The following is a 21854-nucleotide window of genomic DNA, read 5'->3' on the forward strand; positions in this document are numbered from 1 at the left end:
GACCAGAGTCTTCTGTCCTCCCCAGAACAGGTCCAGTGGGGACCGATGTACCACAGGCCTCCCCCTTGGTGCGCATGAGCTCTGAGCTGGAGGGAAAACTCTAGGGTGAAAGGGAAGTTTGGCCTTTCTGCTGAGATGGCCCACAAGGGGGTCCAGCTAGGGTGACCAGACAGCAAATATGAAAAATCGGGACGGCGGTCGGGGGTAATAGGAGCCTATATAAGAAAAAGACCCAAAGGTCGGGACTGTTCCTATAAAATCGGGATATCTGGTCACCCTATGTCCAACAGAGAAAATAACATCTGTCCACTAGGAACTGGACTGCTACTATCCACTCTTCACATTGAGCACCAGCTAGCCATCAGAAAGTAACACTGTGTGATCAGCGCAGCCCTGGGCCAGATTTGAACAAGCACCTCACGGACAATAGGTTCTATGCATCAAATTTATCCCTGGTGAAATCCATTTAAATCAGTGCAGTTGCACTAGGGATTAATTTGGGTCTGTATGCTATTGACCAGGCCTTGGGCTATCCAAACCGCCAGTCATATTAACCCTTGCATAGTGCTTAATTTATATGCAAATCAAAATAAGGGCTGCAAATTCATGATGGTTTTCTCTGCTGTGCCCTCTTTTGGGTTGCTGTTTTGTGCTGCTCTGAGAAGGAAATGTATATCTGGGTGGTATAATCTGTCAGTTGGAAATGGAAGCAGGAGTGAGTGACAAACCATCAGGAAAGGAGAGAGGCCAAGGAAATGGTCTCTCTACACCCACGATCCCAATCTCATGGCACCTCACAGAGCTTTAATCTCTTAGGGAAAGTGACTTGGGGCCACAGCAGAGGGCTGTCTAGTCCTCAGAACACCAGGGGTAGAGCAGTCTCCAGCCCATTCTTAGTGCTTTCATTCACCACAGGTGGCCTCGTTTGCCCCTCCTCCCCCCAGACACGCACACACCAAGAGGCCAGCTTTTCCTGCGTAGGGCAGCGTTGCTCTGCGTTATGCCGGAACAAGGTTAACACTGGAGATCCAGCACCTTCTGTTCTTGTGGAAAGTCTCAGTGGAGGTAGCAAGCTAGTGTCTGCTCTCACCCTTGGGACACAGCTCCCCCTGCCAGGCAAAGCAATGCTCCACTCCAAAGCCCTGAGCAGTCTGGGAATTACTCAATACCTTTTTTTTTTTAACCATGAGGAGGCTTAAAAAAATAATCCTCTTGACTTGCAACCCAGCTAGTGGTTACTTACAAAATTTAACTCCCCAGCGTCCTCTGGCCTTTGCCCGTTGGTCTTGCCTTTGAAACAGAAAATAGATTTCCCTGTGTGAAGCTGTGTATGCTGACACCAGGTGGTCGGAGTTCCCAAGCATGTCAAAACAGCAGGTCTGTGGGGGTAGGAGGACATGCTTGTGTTGGCAGAAGAAAGTATCAAATCACTAAGGAAAATAATAATAAAGCGGTAACTAAAAAGCGAATGTCTTGAGATCCAAGTCAACAATCGGCCCCTGATTGAACAGGGGAAGGACTGGTGGACTGGGAAAGCACAGCTGCCAAACCAGAGTGTGATGGGAGCTTGGTTCACAATCTTCTGGGCGGGGACTATGTTTCCCTCTGTGTTGGGAAATTGCCTGCCATGTTTTGGGCGCTGTTGCTGCAATCCAAATAATAACAATAATAGTGCCTGCTTTGTTGCCAGCTGGAATGTCTTTCGCCGTGGTTTGGTGGGATCAGTGGAAGGTATTAAAACGTGCCATTCTCTCTATCGCTCATTGTAGTCTCTCCTTTCCTCCTCTGCCTCCTTTGCCATCCCTCCTCCTTTTCAATCCCTGTCAGTTTCAGTCCCCGTGAAGATGAGTCAAGCACAGCGAGGGCAGGCACTATGCAAGCTACTCCACACAGCTTTGAGATGGCATCTCCATCCTAACTTGCACGCACAGCTGCTGCAGTGGTCATTGACCTCGCTTGAACAGAACCTGTAAAGCAGACTAGGGCCATGTGTAGCAAGGGCAAGTGCTGGATGCACTTCTCCAGGCAGCTTTGCCAATGCCTCTCAATCCTGATTAATCTGTAAGCATCAATCCCGGGCTTCCCCTGAGAAGCTTGCCAATAGTACTGCATTATATTTTGGGTGTGAGATGTGGACAAAGGGTCATTGGGGACAAAGGTTCTAATCCTCCCTTGCCCTGCCCTTGGTGTAGTCATTTACCCCAGTGCAAAGGGATGTAAAATGCCTCCATTCTGATTTAGTAGCATTTGACGTGCACTTTATCCTCATTTTGCACTGGAGTTAATGGCAACCTACGGTGTAAGGCAAGGGACAATTAGGCCCTAAATTGACAGTACAAAACTCTGTTTACTCATGGCCCAAACTGGATTCCTACCCTAGCTTGAAGCTGATTATTATTATTTGGATTGTGATAGTGCCCCAGGGTCCTGATGAAGATCAGGGCCCCATTGTTCCAGGCATGGTCCTTGCCCCAAAGAGCTCCCAAACAGTGAGTGCCACAAACAGTAGGAGGCACAGGGTGGGGAAGAAGGCCGAGGTTAACAATAATGAGATGGCAACCCTGATGAGAGAGCTGCCAGCCTAGCGTTTTGATCTCCTTCTTCCCAAGGTCCCTCTTTCTCCTTTGTTGTGCTGATATGGGCTCGTCTACATTCCTCTCCCTTTTATAATGAACAATTGACACATTAATTACACTAAAATCCACCTGCTATTGGTTGGTCCCCAGCTTTGCCCCCAGTTGCACATATAGCGTGAGCTGGATGTCAGACGTAACCATGATTTTGCTTGTGGTTGAAGCTGGACTCTACAGCAGTTTGTGTTGCTTTCTTTGTCTTGCCTTGGCTAATATGCAGGTATTAACCAGAGCACGGTTTTCTCCTGTGAAGCCCACAACGTAAAGGGATTGTCTTCTTCTCGGGCAGCCACTGTTCGGATTAAAGGTGAGAGAGCCCCAGCGGAGAAGAATTGGGGGTGGGGGAGAAGGGAGGAGAAGCTGTTGCTGACATGCCTTAGAACCGAGCTGAGAGGAGTCCTCAGCAGATGGAACAACACACTGTGCTGTAATGGCTGCGTGCTGCTTGATACGCGGGCCCATACCCCAGCAATGAAATTGGCAATTGAAAACAAACCACAACTGGGTCAGGAATGGAAACATGATGTCAGATAGCAGATTTTCCCCTTAAAGGAGAGAGTCAGGGCAGCAGAGTTGTTCACAAGAGATGTGGCTAGACATAATCTAAAGTGTAAATGGGGAAATAGTCCCTTTCTGGAGATAGATGGGTCTCTTTGGAGCTGAAGATGCCTTTTCCTCTTGTGCCAATGCACTGGCCTCTCATTAGCTGCTGAAAAGAGAGAGGCCAAAGTCAGAGATCACCAGGAGCCATTAAAATCAACAGATTGACACTGATTTTATGGATTTCTGTGTTCTATACCCTTTAAAATCTCATTTAAAATAAATAATTTCTAACCCTTCTGTGAATATCTGTCATTCTGTGAATCCCTGAGCCCTTGTCATGTTTTCTTTTCAGACAAACTGAAACAATAGAGACCCAGGAGTGGCAGCTTTCCCCCTTCATTTTAGGTCCTGTCTGCCCTTGAGTTTTTGGTTGTGTTTGAACATGTGTTAAGTGCGCAGTTTAAATTCTAGAATAGACATGTCACAAACATTTGTTCCAGGCTGCAGCCTAAAGTTGAATGCGACTAAGAGCAGATGTTTGAGTCCATACTAGAATTTCTGATTGTTGTAGTTAATGTGTTAAAATACCCCTTTAAATGCAACTATAGACCATACCCTGCGTGGGGTGTTTTTTTTCTTTATGTTGACACTTGTATCTGCAAGATCCAGGCCAAGAATGCAACACTTTGTTCTGTTGTGATTTATGACTGACTTAGAAAGCATTTAGTGTTGTCAGCTTAAGGGCTTGTCTACATGGGGAAATTAACTGGAATAGCTAATGCACAATAGGTATCCCACAATAGCTCTTCTGGAACAGCTCCCCTGTTGGACACTCGGATTCCAGAATAATAGTGCCTTTTTCCTATGTAGCTCACTCCACAAAGCTATTGTGCTATACATTCACCTCCTAGCTTCATCTGAAATAACGTTTTCAAGTTGTAAACAATCCATAAATAAAAAAATATACTTAAAAAAAAAGTTGACGTACATCTTTAACAGTAAATTACCATGTAAATAATTAGGCTGGGTAAAGACTGGCACATATCCTTAATGGATCTAGAGTTCTCATATATTTCATAATAATTATACTTTGCCACAATGTAGCACCTCCTAGCCAAGGTTCTCAAAATGCTTCACAATCAGAAATCAATGCATGAATCCCCACAACACCCCTGTGAGGAAGGCATTGTTCCCGTTTTATAGATGAGGAGATCAAGGCACGAGATGTTAAATGTTCACTAAATGTCACACAAATTGGTGAGAGACCCATAAAAAGAACATAGATTTTTAGACTTCCAGTCCTGTGCTTTAGCCACATGTGTCCTAGCTGGTATTCTTCACAAATATGCCTAAGAAAGTTGCAGTAAAGTGAAGGAAGCGGGGAGGCTTTAAAAAAGTCCAGTGTCTACAGATCTGATTTTGCTCCCATTGAGACACTGGCAAAACTCCAATGGCTTCAGTGGGAGGAAGAGCAGAATTGAGGGGGCTCCTTTAGCCCTGATTCGGCAAACACACATATGCTTTACTCTAAGAATGTGAGTAGTCCCATTGGCTTCCATGGGTTACTCAAATGAGTAGAGGAAAGCACATGTATAGGGGCAGGATTGGGGTCTTACAGTTTCACAGATATAGAGGCTGGTGGGGACTCTGGGGTCTCTCCCCAGTTTATTACTGACTCTTTTCATCTGTGGCTCCAGGGACAAACATTTTTGATGGGACATTTACAAACACTTTCCTCCTATTATTGTCATTATGTGTTCGCCATAGAGCTCCCAATGTGCTAGGTACATTCTAAACAGAAAATTGCGGTTATTGTAGCATCTACAGGCCCCACTGAAGTTCAAGGACCCATTGTTCTAGGCAATCTACAAACACACAGTAAGAAGCTATGTCTTCACTGCAGATTTAACTTCAGTTATCTACACTCCAAGTTATTCCCCTCTAGTTAGCTCAGCTCACAAGAGAGCAGCCACCCTGCCAAGTAACACTCCGGCTGCTGTGTCCACACTGGTGCTACCTGTGGACTTTTTGGAACATAGTCCATGGTTCTTAGCACTGCAGTAAACTGAGCCGCTCTTATTAATTTTATCCCAGTAATTGTGGGAGAACTTGTTTGTCCTTTCTGGACACACAGGGGAACTGTGAGAAGGCATTGGAGGACTAGTGTCACTCGAGTGGCGCTACCTACATCCATGCTACAGAGTTGTGCTCACTAGAGTTTCAGTCTGTACCCCCTGAAATAACAGCCAACTTGAGTTAAAAGCACCACCATGCTGGAGTTAAGGATTTGTGTGTGTGGACAGGACTCGAGTTAGGGGCAACACTTGACTTATAATTCGATTTAGTTTGCAGTGAAGACAAGCCTAGAGACAGTTCTTGCCCCAAAGAGATTACAACCTAAATAGCCAGGACACAGGGCTGGGAGACATGAAAAATTATCATCCCCTTTATCACAGGGAAACCAAAACCCAGAGATGTGAGCGATTTATTCTGGCTCACACAGGAAGTCTATAGAAAGGCTGAGAACTGAACGGAGATCTCCTGATTCCCCGTCCATGGTCTTAACCACCAGAGAGTCCCTTCTCTCCAGGAGGCCCTGTCTCAGCCCTGGAACCTGTAGCTAGTTATAGAATGATGAAGGCTTGCTCACTATTGGAAAGAAGCAGACATTCAGCTCCAGTGTATGGCACCCTCTCTCACAGCCCTCAGTGTCAGAGGTATGTGGGAGAGGGCTGGGCAGGACTAGGGTGTGCTGCACTTCAGCTGCAGGTTGGCCTCTTGGGGGCTGTTGCAGCCAAGCATAAACAAGAGTAGACCTGAAGCTCCTTCAACTGATGCAAGTGGTACCATGGGACTCTGGCAGGGCCGAGAATGGGGCAGGTGTAAAGGTGATTTAAAATCACCTTTCCTCCTCCTCTCGCCAGTGGCCACAGCCTGGGAGAAATGGTGATGTCTCCAGGAGCGCCGCCAGCTTTTTTGGCGCCCTAGGAGGCGGAAGGTCCCACCCCCAAAATGCCACCCCCGACAGAGGCGGCGGAAGGTCCTGCCCCCGAAATACCGACGACAACTGGGGCGGCCGAAGACCCGGTTGCCGCGGTCGCCGCCCCCCAAATGTTAGTACCCTAGGCAACCGCCTAGGTTACCTAATGGGTTGTGCTGGCCCTGGATGTCTCTGGCTGATAGTCTGAGATATGCCCCTGCCCTAAGGACTTTAAAGTCTTTGAAACAGGACACATGAAATCACCCCTAGTAGAGGGTGATATGGAGATGATTGTATAGGAGAACAAGGGAGATGTAGATTTTAAGAAGGGATCTGTAGGTGAGAGAGGCACTTGCCAGGCATGAAGTTAGTGTTTGGTTCAAGCGTAAGATGCAGCATGAATGGAGAGACAAAGTCAGTAGTGGGAGAAGAGGACAAGGGGATGCTACAGGGCAAGGCTTGGGAAAGACAAATGGAATGAGAGGGAGATTAGGATTAAATGGATGGAGAGAAAGTGCAGGGGACAAAGTGAGGACAAGGAGCTTGCATTAATGCATTAAAAGACTGGAAGCCAATGAAAAGATTTAGGTGAATGGGCAGAGTGACATAGTAAGAACTAGGAAGCGAAGCTCCATTCATGCGTTGTTATGCGGGGAAGGACAGTCATGTTAAACTACTAGTCTGGAGAGTGTGGTTCTGTTCCCAGCTTTGCCACTAACTTGGAGTCTGACCTTGGGCAAATCATTTAACCGCTCCATGCCTCAGTTTCCCTATCATAAAATAGGGCACCTTGTGGGCCAGTAACCATAAGCCTGGGACTGTCAGCTCAAGTTCCATTTGAAAATGTTTGAGAGAAAAGTCTGGAACAACTGCCATGTGTTTGCATATAGCTTTAATAACCAAACAGTGAATAAGCAGGAATTAGAATAGCGTGAGCAAGCCCATCTGGCAGCTCTCAGGGGTCATCTCCAAAGGCCTGACTTCAGTGGCCTCAAGATGAGAGGCAGTGGGTTGCTAGGACTAGAGGGGGCTCAGCTGTCCCAAATCTATTATCTGAGCCATCCTGCACACCTGCCCAGATCGGCAGGCAAAGCCCCATGGCTGGTGGTGCTATAGCCAGGAAGAAGGCAGAGTGGAGCATGATGGGCGGAGGGCCCCACTTGTGCATAGATGTGCGCATCAAGTGATGCTGTGGTGGGCTCCTCTGGATCTGTGAGCAGTGAGCGCCATTGGGCCAGAGCAGGGAGCTGGGCTCAGCCCTGTGGGAAAGCAGCTGCTGCTGCAGGGTGAGTGTGGGGCAGGCTCAGCATCCCCAAAGAATATTTTCAACCACCGCCTGTGCTCAAGTCCCAAATCCCCAGACTGTATCCTCTGCCTATTTCCATGTGACCTTCTGCTCAGTTCTGTGTATATTAAAGAGTTTCCGTGTTCTTTTTCCGTAGCCATGCCTCTCCCCCCTTTCAACGTGACCGTAACCCGAGTCACCAGCAGCAATGCCAGCGTGACCTGGGTCCCGGGATTTGATGGCCGCTCCCCGCTTCATTCTTGCACAGTTCAGGTATGGCCCTCGGGACTCTCCTCTGGCCTGCATGCACAATGGGATCCCTCTGATTGATCTTGCAGCAAGGCCATCCTTCACACTCGAATCTTCTGTGGGAGTGTTAGATTTGTAGGCCAGCCCTTTCAAACTTGGGAGCCTACGTCTGGATCTCGGCCCTGAAACAGGTGGCCTGATTTTCAGAGGTGCTGAGCTCCTGTCACTCCAGTTGAAGACCATGGAAATTTTGGGCGCTCAGCACCTCTGACAATCAGCCCACTTACATCTGGGCCTAGCTTTAAGTATCCAAGTTTGCAACATTTGGCCCTGGTGTTACTTGGAAGCTGAGCCATATGTTTGGTGCCAATGTGCCAAGCGGAGAGACACAATCAATCCTACAACAACCCAGGCCAGTCAAACCAGGCTCATTCCCTCAGTTTGTGCATCTATCAGGTATGAATACTTGGCAGCGTTCACACAGCCCCCTTTGACTCCCCTCCCCTGTCACAGCTTGATGTGAGCTTCAGTGGAATCACTGTGTGATGCTGAGACACTTTCATTGGGAGGAGGGGATTAGAAGCACGTACATAAACCTGGAGCACAGATGAAGCATCTACTAACCTGCTTTCTCTCCTGTCCCCTTTGGGGAGGGGCAAGGAAGTAGGAGAGTCCATGCTCTGATGCTTATTCCCTTTTATAAATAAATAAATCATCATTGCAGAGACATTTCCCTCCCCCTCCTCCCGCCCCGGCAGAAATTATGCCTGGATGTACGTAGCTTTCTGTATCTCTGGTAGTATTTTGTTGCTGCTGCTGTTTGCAGTTCAAAATGAATTTCTTCCTATGCTTTGCAAGGCTGAGTTAGCCCCAGTTGGTACAGCCCATTCTTCCTGGTGTGCATGCTCATCAGCCTCAACAATGCTAATCTTTCTGGGGTTTGAGCTCCTCCTCTCTGCTTTGGAGGGGGAGAGAGCGGCAGAAAGGGAGCAGAATCAAAACAGCTCAGATTCCATCCGCTCACCAGGCTTTAGCATTTCTTAAGCTTCCCAGCCCTTTCTATGCCCATGTTTGTATCTCAGATCCGGTGAACTGGACAATAATACGCCCGTTACAGGAAATCTTTAGACCGAGGGAGCTGGGGTTCCCGCAGTGGTTTTGGCACCGGCGAGCTCGTGTTTCATTTTCCCTCCCTCCTCACCCCACAGCTCTGATTTTGTGCGAGCTGTTGACCCACATTTCCATGTGAAAATGCATGCCTCTGGCTCCCCGTGAATGAATGATTGTCCTCCTGCTAGGAGGGTGCAGAAAGGGGGGCGCATTGGCTCTGGTTCTTGGGCACCTTGGATACACTATGGATCAGTGCACCCTTGGCTCAGATGGGCAGGGAGCTTCTCATAGGAAAGGCTAAACTAGTGCCACTTCTCCTCACTTCAATGCAAGAGGTGTTTCAGAGGGCGGGGGTGGGAAATGAATGCAGCTGCTCTGACTCTCCAGAAGCATAAGCAGAAAGACAGAATTTAAACGTAAAAGTCTGCTAGCTCCCACCCAGCTCAGGATGACATTGACTGGCAACAGGAACAACAAGTCAGCCTATTATATACTGTACACAGCCAGAGCGTCATTATTATTAGCAAAATAAATTAATGGATAAAATGAGGTGGAGGGCTGTTACATTCGTAGTGGAGATAAAGTTAGCAAAGATGTTTCCCCTTTGTCCTGGGCTCGGTCCCCAGCTTCGCTGCTGCCTCGTGGTGCATGCATTTGAGTAAGATGTGCTGAGTTGGAGCTGCCCAGTGGAGTCCGACTATTCTCAGGCCCTCAGGGAGTGCTCGTGTTGAACCTGTTTGCCTACAAAAGGGACACAGTGAGGGTAAATGGGATCCAAAATTCAGGTCTGGTAAAACTTCAGTTTTAGAGAAACTAAGGCCTGTAGAAATAACGGCAAGATTCTTTTTCTTTTTAATTCCAGTCGAAAGCTTTTTGGTTTAGAAAGAAAAGTGCTTTTTCTGCTGCGTTTGCAACCCAAAGGCTGTAGCATTGTGCTAATGCAAGAGATCCTGAAAGTGACATTGATTAGAAACTGACCATGAAAAAGAAGGGAGCTGACTGGTCTGTTTTCTTTGTCTAAGCTTAGAGAAATGCAAAAAGTCAACACGCAGCGTCAGTAGCATAAAGTACATTTCGATTTAAAAAATGCCTTTCACTTTTAATAATCCAATTGTGATTTGTAATGCAGGTGAGGAAACATTTTTAAATGTGGGGCCAGAGCATCAGGTGGGATAAATCATTGTACTTGCATTGAAGTCAATGGAGGGGATAGTCCATGATTTTTAATTTGACAGCATCCCTTTGAAGATGGTATTATACTGCTGATTCAGCATTTGTTGCTACTTGGTCCTGAACTGGTTCAGAAATTAGCCATTTGCATGAAACAAATGCCCCATTGTACAGCATGGTCTTGCTGTTCACTCTGTTTATCCTAATATATCTGCCTGCTTTTCCTCACGAAACAGGTTGCTGAGTCACCCGAAGATCACGAAGGCTCTACAGAAGTTGTCCCTGTCCCTCCTTTTACCTGTGGTTTACCAGGATTAAAGCACTCCACCAATTATAGTGTGCGGGTTCAGTGCACTAATGAGATGGGCCCCTCCCCTTTCACAGACTGGGTTTATTTTCAGACCCTGGAAATAGGTAAGCAGATGTCAGACAGAGGTTGGAAAAGTTAAAAGAAGTGTTACTATATAACGAGTCTGTTCTGATCGGGGGGGAAGCTCGGGACAAACCATTGATAAATTTCATTGAACTCCTCACTGAGTCAGAAAGACAAGGAACCTGTAGGTCATCCTTTTGGGAATCCACTCTGAAGTCTCCTAAAGTCCTGCTCCTATTCCTTGTCTTACTGTGAGTGATGCTATTATCAGAAAAATGATTGTAAACAGGATATTTTGGGGAGGTGGTTCCATATTTATTCTCACCCACTAGTTTCCAGATCATATATGCAAGTTTATAAGTCAAATGTAAAAGCTACAACCGCGCTTCGGATCTGAAAATAAAATCAGTATACGGGGCCAATGGTACATCTGGTGACTCATTGCTGGTGTAAGTTCATGGAATCACACCAGGGATGAATTTGGCCCATTCATTCCGCTTCTTACATCATCCCCAGTAATAAAAATTCTGCAGTTGAAAAATGGCTGGCAACATGGATCGGCAAAACAGAATGGAAACTAACTCACCCCCTCTCCTCATAGCTGTATTAGCTGGGCAGGCCTAGCAGGCTTAACGGCTTTCTTGTGGAGCTCCCTTTGTGCTGGTGGAAGATACGTTGAGCCAGTGTGCAGGCATGGGGCTACTGTTTGCATGTGCCTGTGCTCTGGTGGATCTCTGAGAGCCATGTGGCCCTTAAGAGTGGGGGGTAGGGTAGAGATCTGAAAGGGAGAGGGGGCTAACCGCCTGCTTCTTCTGTAGCAGTGAGGGGGTGGGGGCAAACCCCAAACTGCCCAGTGGAAGAATTGAAAGCAAACGTAGAGAAAAGAACCTTGCAGAGACTTTTATTTTTCTCCCCGTTCTCTCTCCTTTGGGTTTTCCTCCGAGAGCGGGTGAGCCGAGCCTTTTGGTGACTCCCGCGCCTTGGGGGACAGAAGTTCTTGTTCTGTAGTGCAATTGACTGGGTATCATCCTTTGTCTCCAGCTCCAGGCAGCACTCCACAAAACATCTGCGTCATCCAGAGAGACACTAGCCTGGTTCTGGAGTGGGAAGGAGTGGCTCCGGACATGCTGAAAGAAAATCTACTGGGATACAGGCTGGAGTGGAGTCAGGATAACGTCACGCAGGTAACGTATCCAGACATCAACCCTGAGGAGATTGACAGTGACTCCTTCAGGACAGAGTTATGGAATGTTCAAATTGAGTCTCCTAGACCACGCTGCCTGTCCTGTGTGCTGTTGTCGCTGGGCTGGATCCTCAGCTGGTGTAAATCAGCATTGCTCCCTTGGTTTCAGCGGAGCTCCCCTCTGATTTACATCAGCTGAGGATCTGGCCAAATTCTGCATTTTCCCATTCATATCAATTAAATACCATCAGTAAATCCGTGAACACAGTCACTTGAAATTAATGGGAGTTCTGGGTGTTCACAATCTGCAGCATCGGGGGTGTGTGTGTGTGTGTGTGTGTGTGTGCGCGCGCGTGCGTAATCACACACAGTGGCTGCATCGCAAGGCAAGCAGTCCCTTGGATTGATCACTTATTATATGTAAGATGGACTGTGCTCAGCTATCACAGCAATGGGTACAGGGCACTGGAGAATCAAGTCCTGAAGCATTTGAAAATGGAAAGTGGTGTGTAAGTGCAAAATATGATTACAATGTCCATATTTCCACATTTCCTTGGGCCCCCACTATGTCCACTTTGCACCCCAGAGCTTTTCTACCGAGACAGCTGGGGTGCACCACTACAAGCCCTCCTCTCCCCACTTGCCCCCTGACAGCATGTGCCAGTGCATGGCTGAATGCACTGGGCACTAGTGATCCCCAGCAGCATAACTACCTCTAGCAGGCCAGAGTAACTTAGCGCAGCCCTGAACTCTGATGCACATCGAGGCCCAAACCAGTTCTCAGCTGCTCCCTGCATCAGAGACGCGTGAAGGAAAACCACCCCCCTTGCCCTCTTAAGGTCCCGCACCAAGCAGTTTGGCCAGTGTGTTGGATCTGGGCCTTCTATTTTCTGTGGCTTGTTTATTTTTCCGTTTGCCAGTGATACAGTAGTATTAACAACTGCAAATTATGTGAAAGGGGGTTAAAATCCTTTATTTCATTCAGTGATTAAGGGAGTTTAAAAGGGCACTGCCAAGGGTCTGGACCCTAAGTTTGAACATCCCTGGTATCTGCTTTTGAAATTTATGTGATTCTTTATGGGAGTTTCCCACTTCCATACAAATGCTTTGCCAGTGACTCCGTAATGATGAGCAAGCCTGCAATAATGGACAAAGGGAGGGAATCACACATGCACCAATTTCACACCAGTACAGGTCCACTGACTTTGGTGGAATTCTTCCTGAATTATATCAGTGGGAGAGGAAAATCAGGCCCAATATTGGTAGCCAAAAAGATTCAAGGCTCTATTCTAAGTGATGCATGTAAAAATTATCTTAAAAATTATAGCAAATACCTTGGCCATGTGCTCTTCAGTGAAACTTGGCTACGAATGCTGGATGGTGACTGGAATTTGGCAACACATTAAAACAAACGGAATTAATTTTTCTGATTAAACTGGCAGTGGCTTTGCAGCGTGTTACAGCAGCTGAATGTCTTTGAAGCAGGAGGAACTGTGTATTCGAAAAGGACAGAAGAATACATTTCTGTAGCCACTTTCATCTGAAGACCTCAAAGCATTCATTAATTAAGCCTCGCAACGTTCTTATGAGCTAGAAAGATATTAGTGTTAGCCATTTTAGAGATGGGGAAGCTAAAACACAGAGGAGATGAAGCCTAAGGTAACACAGCCAGTCAGTGACAGAAACAGGAGGCGAACCCAGGAGTCCTGACTCCAGGACTTGCTCTAACGTCTGGACACAATGATCTATTTTAATAATAATAAAAAAAGCACAGTTTTCCCCTGATTCCTTTGAGTGCAGGTTACTACTTGTTCTTGTCTGCTTTCAGGGGGAAATGACAGTGCAAGAGACAAAAGCCAATCTGACGACATGGAATCCCCAGAAAGACCTTATAATCCGAGTGTGCGTACTGAACGCCGCTGGCTGTGGACCCTGGAGTGACACCTTAGTGGTTGCAGCCCAGGAGGTTGTAGGTGAGTAGCAGGATGATTTTAGTTTATTTTTGCTCTGGCAATGTTCTCTCATAAGCTGGGAAACAGCGCTTGCTGCTGGTACCACCGTATCTCGCTGACCCAGTGCCTTTCAGTGCACACAGCTGACCAAGCAGCATGGCTACATACACAGTACATTTCATTGAAGAAAACAGAATTCAAATACCCTTTAAAGATCTGGCATGAGCAAAACAATTCCCACCTGCTGCTGTCTTCTTTAGCTGATGCTGCAGTGGGTAGCACATGGAGGGGAGAGGGAGATACAATTCAAGAGATAAAGGCCAGGGCCTGTTCTCTTCTCGCTTAGACTGTGTCCACACACATTTGCCCTGATTTAGTGAAACCAGTGCAGTCCCCCATGTGGAGTCTCTTCTCTGGGTTTAGTTTAAACCAAAATCATCCAGGTTTAAACCGAGTCCCCATACAGCCTTTTGCACAGACTTAACTAAATCAGTTTAAAATCACACCTTATATTAAACTGGAGCAACTCTGCATGTAGACACGTCCTTATACTGGAGGAAATCTGGGGTTATTTCACTGGAGTCAGTGGGCCAGGTCTACAGCTAGTATACATCAGCATGTCAGTGGAATGGAGCAATGCCAGTTTATATCAGCTGAGGACATGGCACTGTGGAGTTACAGTGGTTCAACTGGGAGAAGGCTCGGGCACAGTGAGCCTAACATAGGAATGACCATGCTGGGTCAGATCAGTGGTCCATCTCACCCAGTCTCCTGTCGTCCAACAGTGGCCAATGCCAGGTGCATCAAACGGAATGAACAAAACAGGGCAATTTCGAGAGATCCATCCCCTGTTGCCCAGTTCCAGGTTTTGGCAGCTAGAGGTTTAGGGACATTCAGAGCATGGGGTTGTGTCCCTGACTATATTGCCTAATAATAATTGATGGACCTGTCCTCTCCATTTGCTTTCATCGTGTGTGATCCTCTACTCCTAGGCAAAGGCCCTCAATCGGAATGCAGGGGAGAATCTAGCCTAGTGAGTGCAAAAGGGCTGTAAAACTCTGGAGCTGAGATATGGAAGCACTTTTCCCCTGTGTTGCACTTTGCATAAATGATTTTGGAGGCGCAGGGCAGTGGGCAATCAGGCCCTATTTCATCTTTGTGAATTATTTTTTACTGTGTTTGCTTTGAATGTGGTAGTGTTTACTGACCCTTACCCCGTATGCTGTTTCAGTGTCACTTTTCACATTTCCTGCATTAAAAATCAACTCTTGGCTGGGTCTCATTTAAAAATATAATGAATTGTGTAGCTCTGGCGGTCATGAAAGTGACAGACTAATAATATTGGGGCAAATCCTGAATTCCAAGGGAAATCCTACCTCTCCCATCCGTCGTTCCATACTGATTCTGATGACATATGGCCTTCCATGCCCGATGATGATGATATTATTTATTTATTTATTTATTTATTTATTTGCAAATCAGAATTGGGGCCCCACTGATTTTCAGTGAGATTTAGACTCCTAAATGCCTTCACTTTTGGAAGTGGGACTAAATCACTTAGGTCTTGCAATGCTGACCGAGCAAAGCCCAAAAAATACCTTTCAAAATCTGGGCCTTACAGTCTAAATAGACAAGACAGACAAAGATCAGGAGGAAAGAATGTGGCATATATACAGGTGATCAGGATTTCTATTCTATTTTATTTAAGTTCTTAGATTGCTCTCCTGACCGTAGCATCTGAGCTCCTTCTAGTCGTGCATTAAGCAACATGACTAACATCTGTCATGAGTTGTTTGTCCTATCATTCTCTCCACCAGGGGAGAAATGTGTGCTATGGAGCATCTTATCTTGGTAGGATTTGGGGGAGTGGGTGTTTTTGTTTTTAAAATATACAGATTGCAATGTATTTATAATAGAGAAGACAAGGTCAAAGAAATGCAATTTGCACTTAGTTTTTGGGGGAGTTCACTCTACCATCCTGAGGTGGCCCCCAAGAAAGTTCTGTCTCCTACATAGACGAGCTTTACCCGTATTATTGAGAGTTCTATTGGGCCGGAGAAGTGAAATTGTCAACCACAGTCTTTATCCCAGAACTTCAGGTGGTCTTTCAGAAACTGGGCCCAAGCCATGAAGCTCCTTGAAAATAAGGACCAAGACCTTGAACTTGATTTGAAATTCTGTGGGAAGCCAGTGTGGAGAATGGAGTACAGATCTGAAGAAGCCTGTGTCACTGAGGAGATGCACTGCAGCATTCTGTACTAGTTAGCGCTTCCTAAATGCTGAAGGCTTTGTGCCCAGGTATATCAGATAGCTGTAGTGCAGCTGAGAGGTGATGAAGGTGTGAATAATTGAGGCAAGGTCATGGTTCACCAGGATGTGATAGAGTCTCCGAGCCAACTGGAGAAGAAAGGAAGTGTTATGCACAGATGCTGCTATGTGAGTGCTTAGCATCTGTGAGGAATCCAAGAGTACTCCTAAACTACCGACTAAACAGGCCAATTTTGTGGAGCCTGCACTGTGGATGCAAAATTTTCAAAGCACTTGCCTCTTCTGACCAGCATCACCTGTGTCTTGCTCAGGTTCCACTTCAACCAGCTGTTCTTCATCCATGAGATGATCTCATCCAAGCACTGGTCCACCGTGGCAGTAGCAGTGTGGTTGTATGTGGTAAAGGATAGGTAGAGATGTGGTGAAGGATAGGTAGAGCTGTGTGTCATCTGTATATTGCTGGCATTTGAGTCTGTATCATCTGAACCATTCACCTAATGGCTGCATGCAGATGGTGAAAAGGAGCAGAGAAGAGAATCGATCCTTGTGAGATTCCAAGGACTCCACAAGTGATGGAAGTGCAGTTTTCCATCACTACTCTTTGGGTATGTCCCTCCAGAAGGACTCAGACTAATTTCGTACATTACTTTGGACCCCTGCCAACTCTCTCATGCAAGACAGCACAATCTTATTGTTAAAAGCATTGAATGCTGCAGAGAGGTCCAGGAGAATGAGACTGGATATCTGCTTCTAACCACTGACAGGAGGAGATCATCCATTAGTGCCACTAAAGCGGTTGCAGTTCCATGTCCTCGCATGAATCCAGATGTTGCCAGGTCTGTGACATGAGCTCCAGATAAAGGAACTTGTATTTGGCTTTTGGACGAAGGATGAAAGCAGTGCTGCCAGGATGATGGGTGGCACGTGTCCTGTTTGCACCATGTTTATTTTTTCCATTTGGTTTGGGATTTGTTTTGTCTTGTTTTAATGATATACCCTGGTGTGAGCTGGGGAATGGGTAAGGGAGGGGTTAATAGGGGCCTGGCTGTGGGAAAAGGAAGGGCAATACGTAGGGGGACAGATGGAGGGCAGAGACTCACACTGTGTTGGAGCCGGGAGATGAAGCAAACAACCAACCAGAAGGGAAGAAAAATGTCCAGCATCAGGATGTGAGGTGGTGGGGAGAGTCTCCCTGAAGGTTCCAAAAGCTTCAGAATTGCTGTTGCTGCTCCCAGCTCCTGTTGGGGAGAGGAGGCTCTTTGCTCTCAAGGGGCTAACTTCACTTGTGGTTTCTTTCTTCCCCAGCCCATGTGACTAAGGTTTGTGGGAGAAGCATGAGCCCTGGTGCTCTGGGTGAGAGGGTGGACTGAGGTATGGGGGGAGTGGTGGGGAGAGCCCAGCTAGGTTTCACCAACTACCACCCTCTCTGTTGCTGCTAATGATGCTTTTGATGATTAAGCCAGCCACGTAGCCCTCTAAAGCCCCATGCTTGCAGCGAGGCCAGCAATGGTGGTCATCTGTGCCACGCAGCGGTCATGACAGGATCGGCGCCTAGGCCTTCAACATAGGGCTTAGGTGGGACTGAAGGGCTGGCTCCCCGCACAGGGTGAGTGTTAGGTAGCGTCCCCTGCGTGTCTTTCCCAGGGCAGCCACAACGAGAAAATCACCTTCAAGAACTGGAAAATGTGACTGGAAAATCACTGAAACTGGCAGGGGCCTCTGGGGCAGGTGTTGTGCCTGAAGCAGTGTTTAGCCTATTCTCATTCACTGACTAGATTTCCAGGGGATGATGTCCTTTTAAATTGGAATAAGATCACCATAAAAGAACAAAACAGGTTTTTGTTTGTTTTTGTCTCAAAAATTTCCTTTTTTATAAAAAAATCTCTGGACTGATGCTTGTTGTGGCCGAGAGTTGGCCCATGACCAAAGGCACAAAAGCAGGGAAATATGGTTATTTATAGAAATGCTGACAGGCCCTAAACTATAGAACTGCAGAACTAATGTCATTTTGTTCCAGGCCTGTGCCTGAGAGAAAAGAAAAGCGGCTGACTTTCCAAAAATAGCTAGCTGGCACTGGATACACTTTGCGTGGGTGCTCTGTGTGCAAAATGCCAAGAGTGGGTCATTAACATCTCCCTGGGCTGTGCTAGGGGCGGCTAAGCTTATAAAAACTTTGAATTGTGTCATATTGCAGAGAGCCAGTTGGAGCTCTGCTTTCTACAATAGGAATCTCTTGCTTTGATAGAAGCACCTGACAGAAATTCTGCAGAGACATGGGCAGAATGATCTAACAGGTTTTCTATCTCTAATGTTTGTGATCATGTTCTCAGGGGGACCCTTAGGATGTACTCTTTGTACATCCTTGGGGTGAAAGAACTGCAAAGCTAATAAAAACCAGTGCTCTCATAACACCAGAATGCATCTAAATGCTCATGTTAGCAAATATATAATTCTGCCTCACACAGTGCTGTCAATAAGACACCTTCCACAGACAGAGACATGGGCTGCAGGGTGAGGAGCAGACACAATCCGTGTCAGCCAATATTAGGGGGGAGGAGTCAGAGCAGCCAGCTTCAGCGGTGTTACTGAGCATGCTCAGTCAGTGTGAACATGCTCAGTACAAGCCAAGTAGCAAATCTGGGGTGACATGACCCCACATGCCCCCTCCACATGCGTCACCTCTGGTGAGGAGGCAACTCTAGCTGTCTTTACTCAGGCTGCAATGCTTCCCTCTAGTTCAACAGGAAGAAGGGATGTAACTGGGAACATCTGGAGTGGGGTCCAGTAGCTCTAGGACACGCACTTCTCTTCCCTCCAACCCTATGGGTAAATTGTGCCATTGACACTCCTTGGTTCATGAGGGGTCAGAGCTAAGGGGATGGTCACTCTGCAGCACTAATCCTTTCCATCATGCACAGAGGTCAGGCAGGGTTGGTACATGGTGATTCACCATTCCAATATGTCTCTGCTCATCCTAGAAGTTTCTGTAGAATTTAGTTTTCCTTTAAAAAACAAAAACAAAACAAAAAAGGAAGGAAGTTTCTAGCCTTTCTGGTTTTGAAGGAGACTTCCTGCATGTGACCCAAAGTGATACCTTCAAACAGACTGAAACAATAGCTTTGAGAGAGCTGTGAACTGCCCTCCTTTGTCTCAATGTGGCATTATCATTAGGTTCCAGAGATGGTCTGAAGGTGATTAAGAAGATGTGAGTGCTGATAAATGGACAGCAAATCTCCGTTTACACCGGTGCAACTAAAGCTCTGATAGCTTTTATAAAAGCATAGGGGTATTAGCCTCCGTTTCCTGGATTTATTCCAGCTCAGGAGTTTACACTGTCTCCTTACATTTCCCCAGTTCGTTACATTAATTATTCTTCACTCCATTAAAAATTCCACACCAGGGGTATACAATTCAACCGATACAGAAGGCCCAGAAACGCCTTCACCAGACAAGGCTCCATCAGCTATAAGAATGCCGGACTCTCTTCCCCCGGCACCCATCAGAGCAGATGGGACCCATGAAGAGAGGTTCCTCCTGTTCTCAGCCCATTGGACTGCTACTTTTTCCAACCAATGGTGATTGGAGTAGTCAGCAAGAATTCCATAAAATTCCTCAGACCCCTCACGGATCATTCCCCTCAGCCTCCCTCTCCCAGAACCTGGTAAAGCCACAGTCAGATGATGGAGTTTATCAAGCCAGTGCCAAGGCTGGAGAGATGCCAGGGACCTGTTCCACATTCTTCTCCCACTCCCAAATAGTTGAGAAGCATTAAGGTTATCCTGGATTTGAAGAACTGGAATAAATTAGTAAAAATACCACAATTCCAATTGAGACAGCAATGGGTATTTAGAGACCATATATCAGCACTCATATCTTGTTGCTGAAGTCACTCCATTGCTCCATACACTTCCTGATCAAGCAGGTTCTAAGGTTCTCCTGTGGCTAGGGACATTTGCAATATAGGGCCTATCCTTTGGCCTCACACCCCTTCCCCAAGTATATTCACAAAGATATTTGTTCTGGAGGCAGCTCTCAGTCAGAAATGGGTACATATCCATCCTTTGCTGGACAGCATGCAGCAAAGAGCACTGTCAAAACAGAAGCTAGAACCAATGTTATGATTAGTTTCCTCCAAGAATGGACTCATGGTGGACTTTCAAAAAGTCATCTTACTCCATTTCGCTTACAAAAAACATCAGTCACAATTAATGCCAAGCTCCTCTACTGTCTTTCAGAAGGCCACCAAGCCTGTGAGGTATGCTTGGCGTCATGTATAGATATCTTGGCCTGGACAAGACTACTCACTTCAGAGATAAAACAGAATGAAACCTGTACACGAGACCACCCTTGTTAAGCAACCTCTTCTCTTAAGAATCCACCCCAATACATTCTGAATGAAATTCTGATCTCATTTTCAATAGGGTAATTTGGAACAACTTAATTTACTTAATTGCCACGGGTGTAACTAAGAATAGAGTCCACCCACATGATACAAGTCTGCTTCACCTTTGCTAGAAGTTCATCTCAGTTAAGCAACCAGGTTTTAGATGATCAGTTCAGTAGTTGCTTAAGCCAAGTCTCTGTGTTGATAAGATTCCCCAAGGCACACAAAGTTCAGCAAGATTGTTCTATTAACTTGTAGAGGAAAAATATCTTGATGAGGTGGATTAATTCAGCTTTTGTTTGTCAAGCATCAGTAGTCTCCTACTTTCTAACCAGTGTCTTATCTTCCACCTAGATGGCCAGAGACAACCACACTATGGGACATCCTGGGTCCCTGTAGCTTTGGGCATTCTCACTGCCCTGGTTACAGCTGTTGCCCTGGCACTCATTCTCCTTCGAAAAAGAAGAAAAGAAACTCGGTTTGGGTAAGATAGATTATTTTCATGGTTATGGATGCTGGAGATGGTGGTCTTCAGCTCCCTCTCCACTGGGTTTTTCATTCACTGTTTTTTATACTGAAGACTTGTTGGCAGATTGAACATTTCTGCTCCTTGTTTGCAGCTATTGCATTGTCTGATAGATTTGGGTGGAGATACCCCTGTAGCACGGAATGGCCTGTTCATTGTAACTTTGTGCTTCTGTTTGCCTCCTAGACACGTCTTTGGCACTGTGATCGGCAGGGGAGAGCCAGTGGTCCATTTCAGAGCAGCCAGGTCTTTCAACAGGGAAGGCCCAGAGCAGATTGAGGCAACATGTAGGTAAAATGGTCTGAGTGACTCTTTCCAACAAGTCCCATTCACACGTATATCTTGATCTCGCTCACCTTTCCCTAAAACTCACTCTTTAGGATGAAAAACTGGGATTAACTTGAATGAGGCTCCAGATGTAGTGTGAGCAGGTGCTGAGCATGTTTCCCTACACCGTTCTCATAGCTATTAAATGCTACACCTTTGTCTAATCCATCTCTGGGAAAAGGCTGTCAATAGGGATGGACTGTCCACAGGAGTCTAGGTTTAGGCCACCATGTTGGATTTGAAACAAAGTCTACAGAGGTGACAGGCTAGTGTGTTAGCCTACTTAGTTACATAGCTTCTAGCATTTGAGTTTACACTAAGAGAACATCTTCTGGCCGCTATCATTCCATACTACAGTGCAAAGCTCAATGGGTCTGATTCGCCATTCCCCTGCACCAGTGTTACACTGGTATGACTCCATTGAATTTAATGTCAGTGGTGTAATGGAGATCAATCTGTCCTAATAATAATAATAGAACAGTCTGTAGCATTAAAAATAGCCCCTCAAAATGTGGTACAAACATGAACTAATTAATCAGTATGCGGAAAGGAAGAAATATTAGGCTGCTGTTTACAGATGAGGCACTGAGTCACAGTTAAGTGATTTGTGCAAGAGTCAGATCCAGGATTAGAAATTCCATCTTCCACTAATCTGCTCCACGCTCAAAAGGGTGCAAAGGGGTGATTCCTTGGAGTGGTGCTGCATTGCTGGACTGGGATGGTTGCACACATTCCTTTGAGTCTGTTCTTGTGGAGTCAGAAATTGCTCTATTGCCCTAATGCCCATCATGTATTGGGTATTATCTTATCCATCCTCATCAGGCACAGGGAGACTTGTACTGTGTGTAATAACAGCTAAGGGTCAGATCCT

The 21854-nt window shown here is 46.3% G+C and overlaps 1 protein-coding gene across 2 annotated transcripts in view; it reads left to right on the top strand.

Moving 5' to 3' along the window:
* Positions 1 to 21854, top strand: part of TYRO3 (TYRO3 protein tyrosine kinase) — a 54725-nt gene that overhangs the window by 12927 nt on the left and 19944 nt on the right. For both annotated transcript variants that reach the window (XM_039538141.1, XM_039538142.1), the window contains 7 exons: positions 2854 to 2940; positions 7599 to 7714; positions 10207 to 10384; positions 11385 to 11527; positions 13355 to 13499; positions 20485 to 20614; positions 20843 to 20943. In XM_039538141.1, coding sequence (XP_039394075.1) covers positions 2854 to 2940; positions 7599 to 7714; positions 10207 to 10384; positions 11385 to 11527; positions 13355 to 13499; positions 20485 to 20614; positions 20843 to 20943 — 900 coding nt within the window. The remainder of the gene's footprint in view (positions 1 to 2853; positions 2941 to 7598; positions 7715 to 10206; positions 10385 to 11384; positions 11528 to 13354; positions 13500 to 20484; positions 20615 to 20842; positions 20944 to 21854) is intronic.

The sequence above is a fragment of the Mauremys reevesii genome, linkage group 4, assembly GCF_016161935.1.
Source record: "Mauremys reevesii isolate NIE-2019 linkage group 4, ASM1616193v1, whole genome shotgun sequence".
NCBI classification, from domain to species: Eukaryota; Metazoa; Chordata; order Testudines; family Geoemydidae; genus Mauremys; species Mauremys reevesii.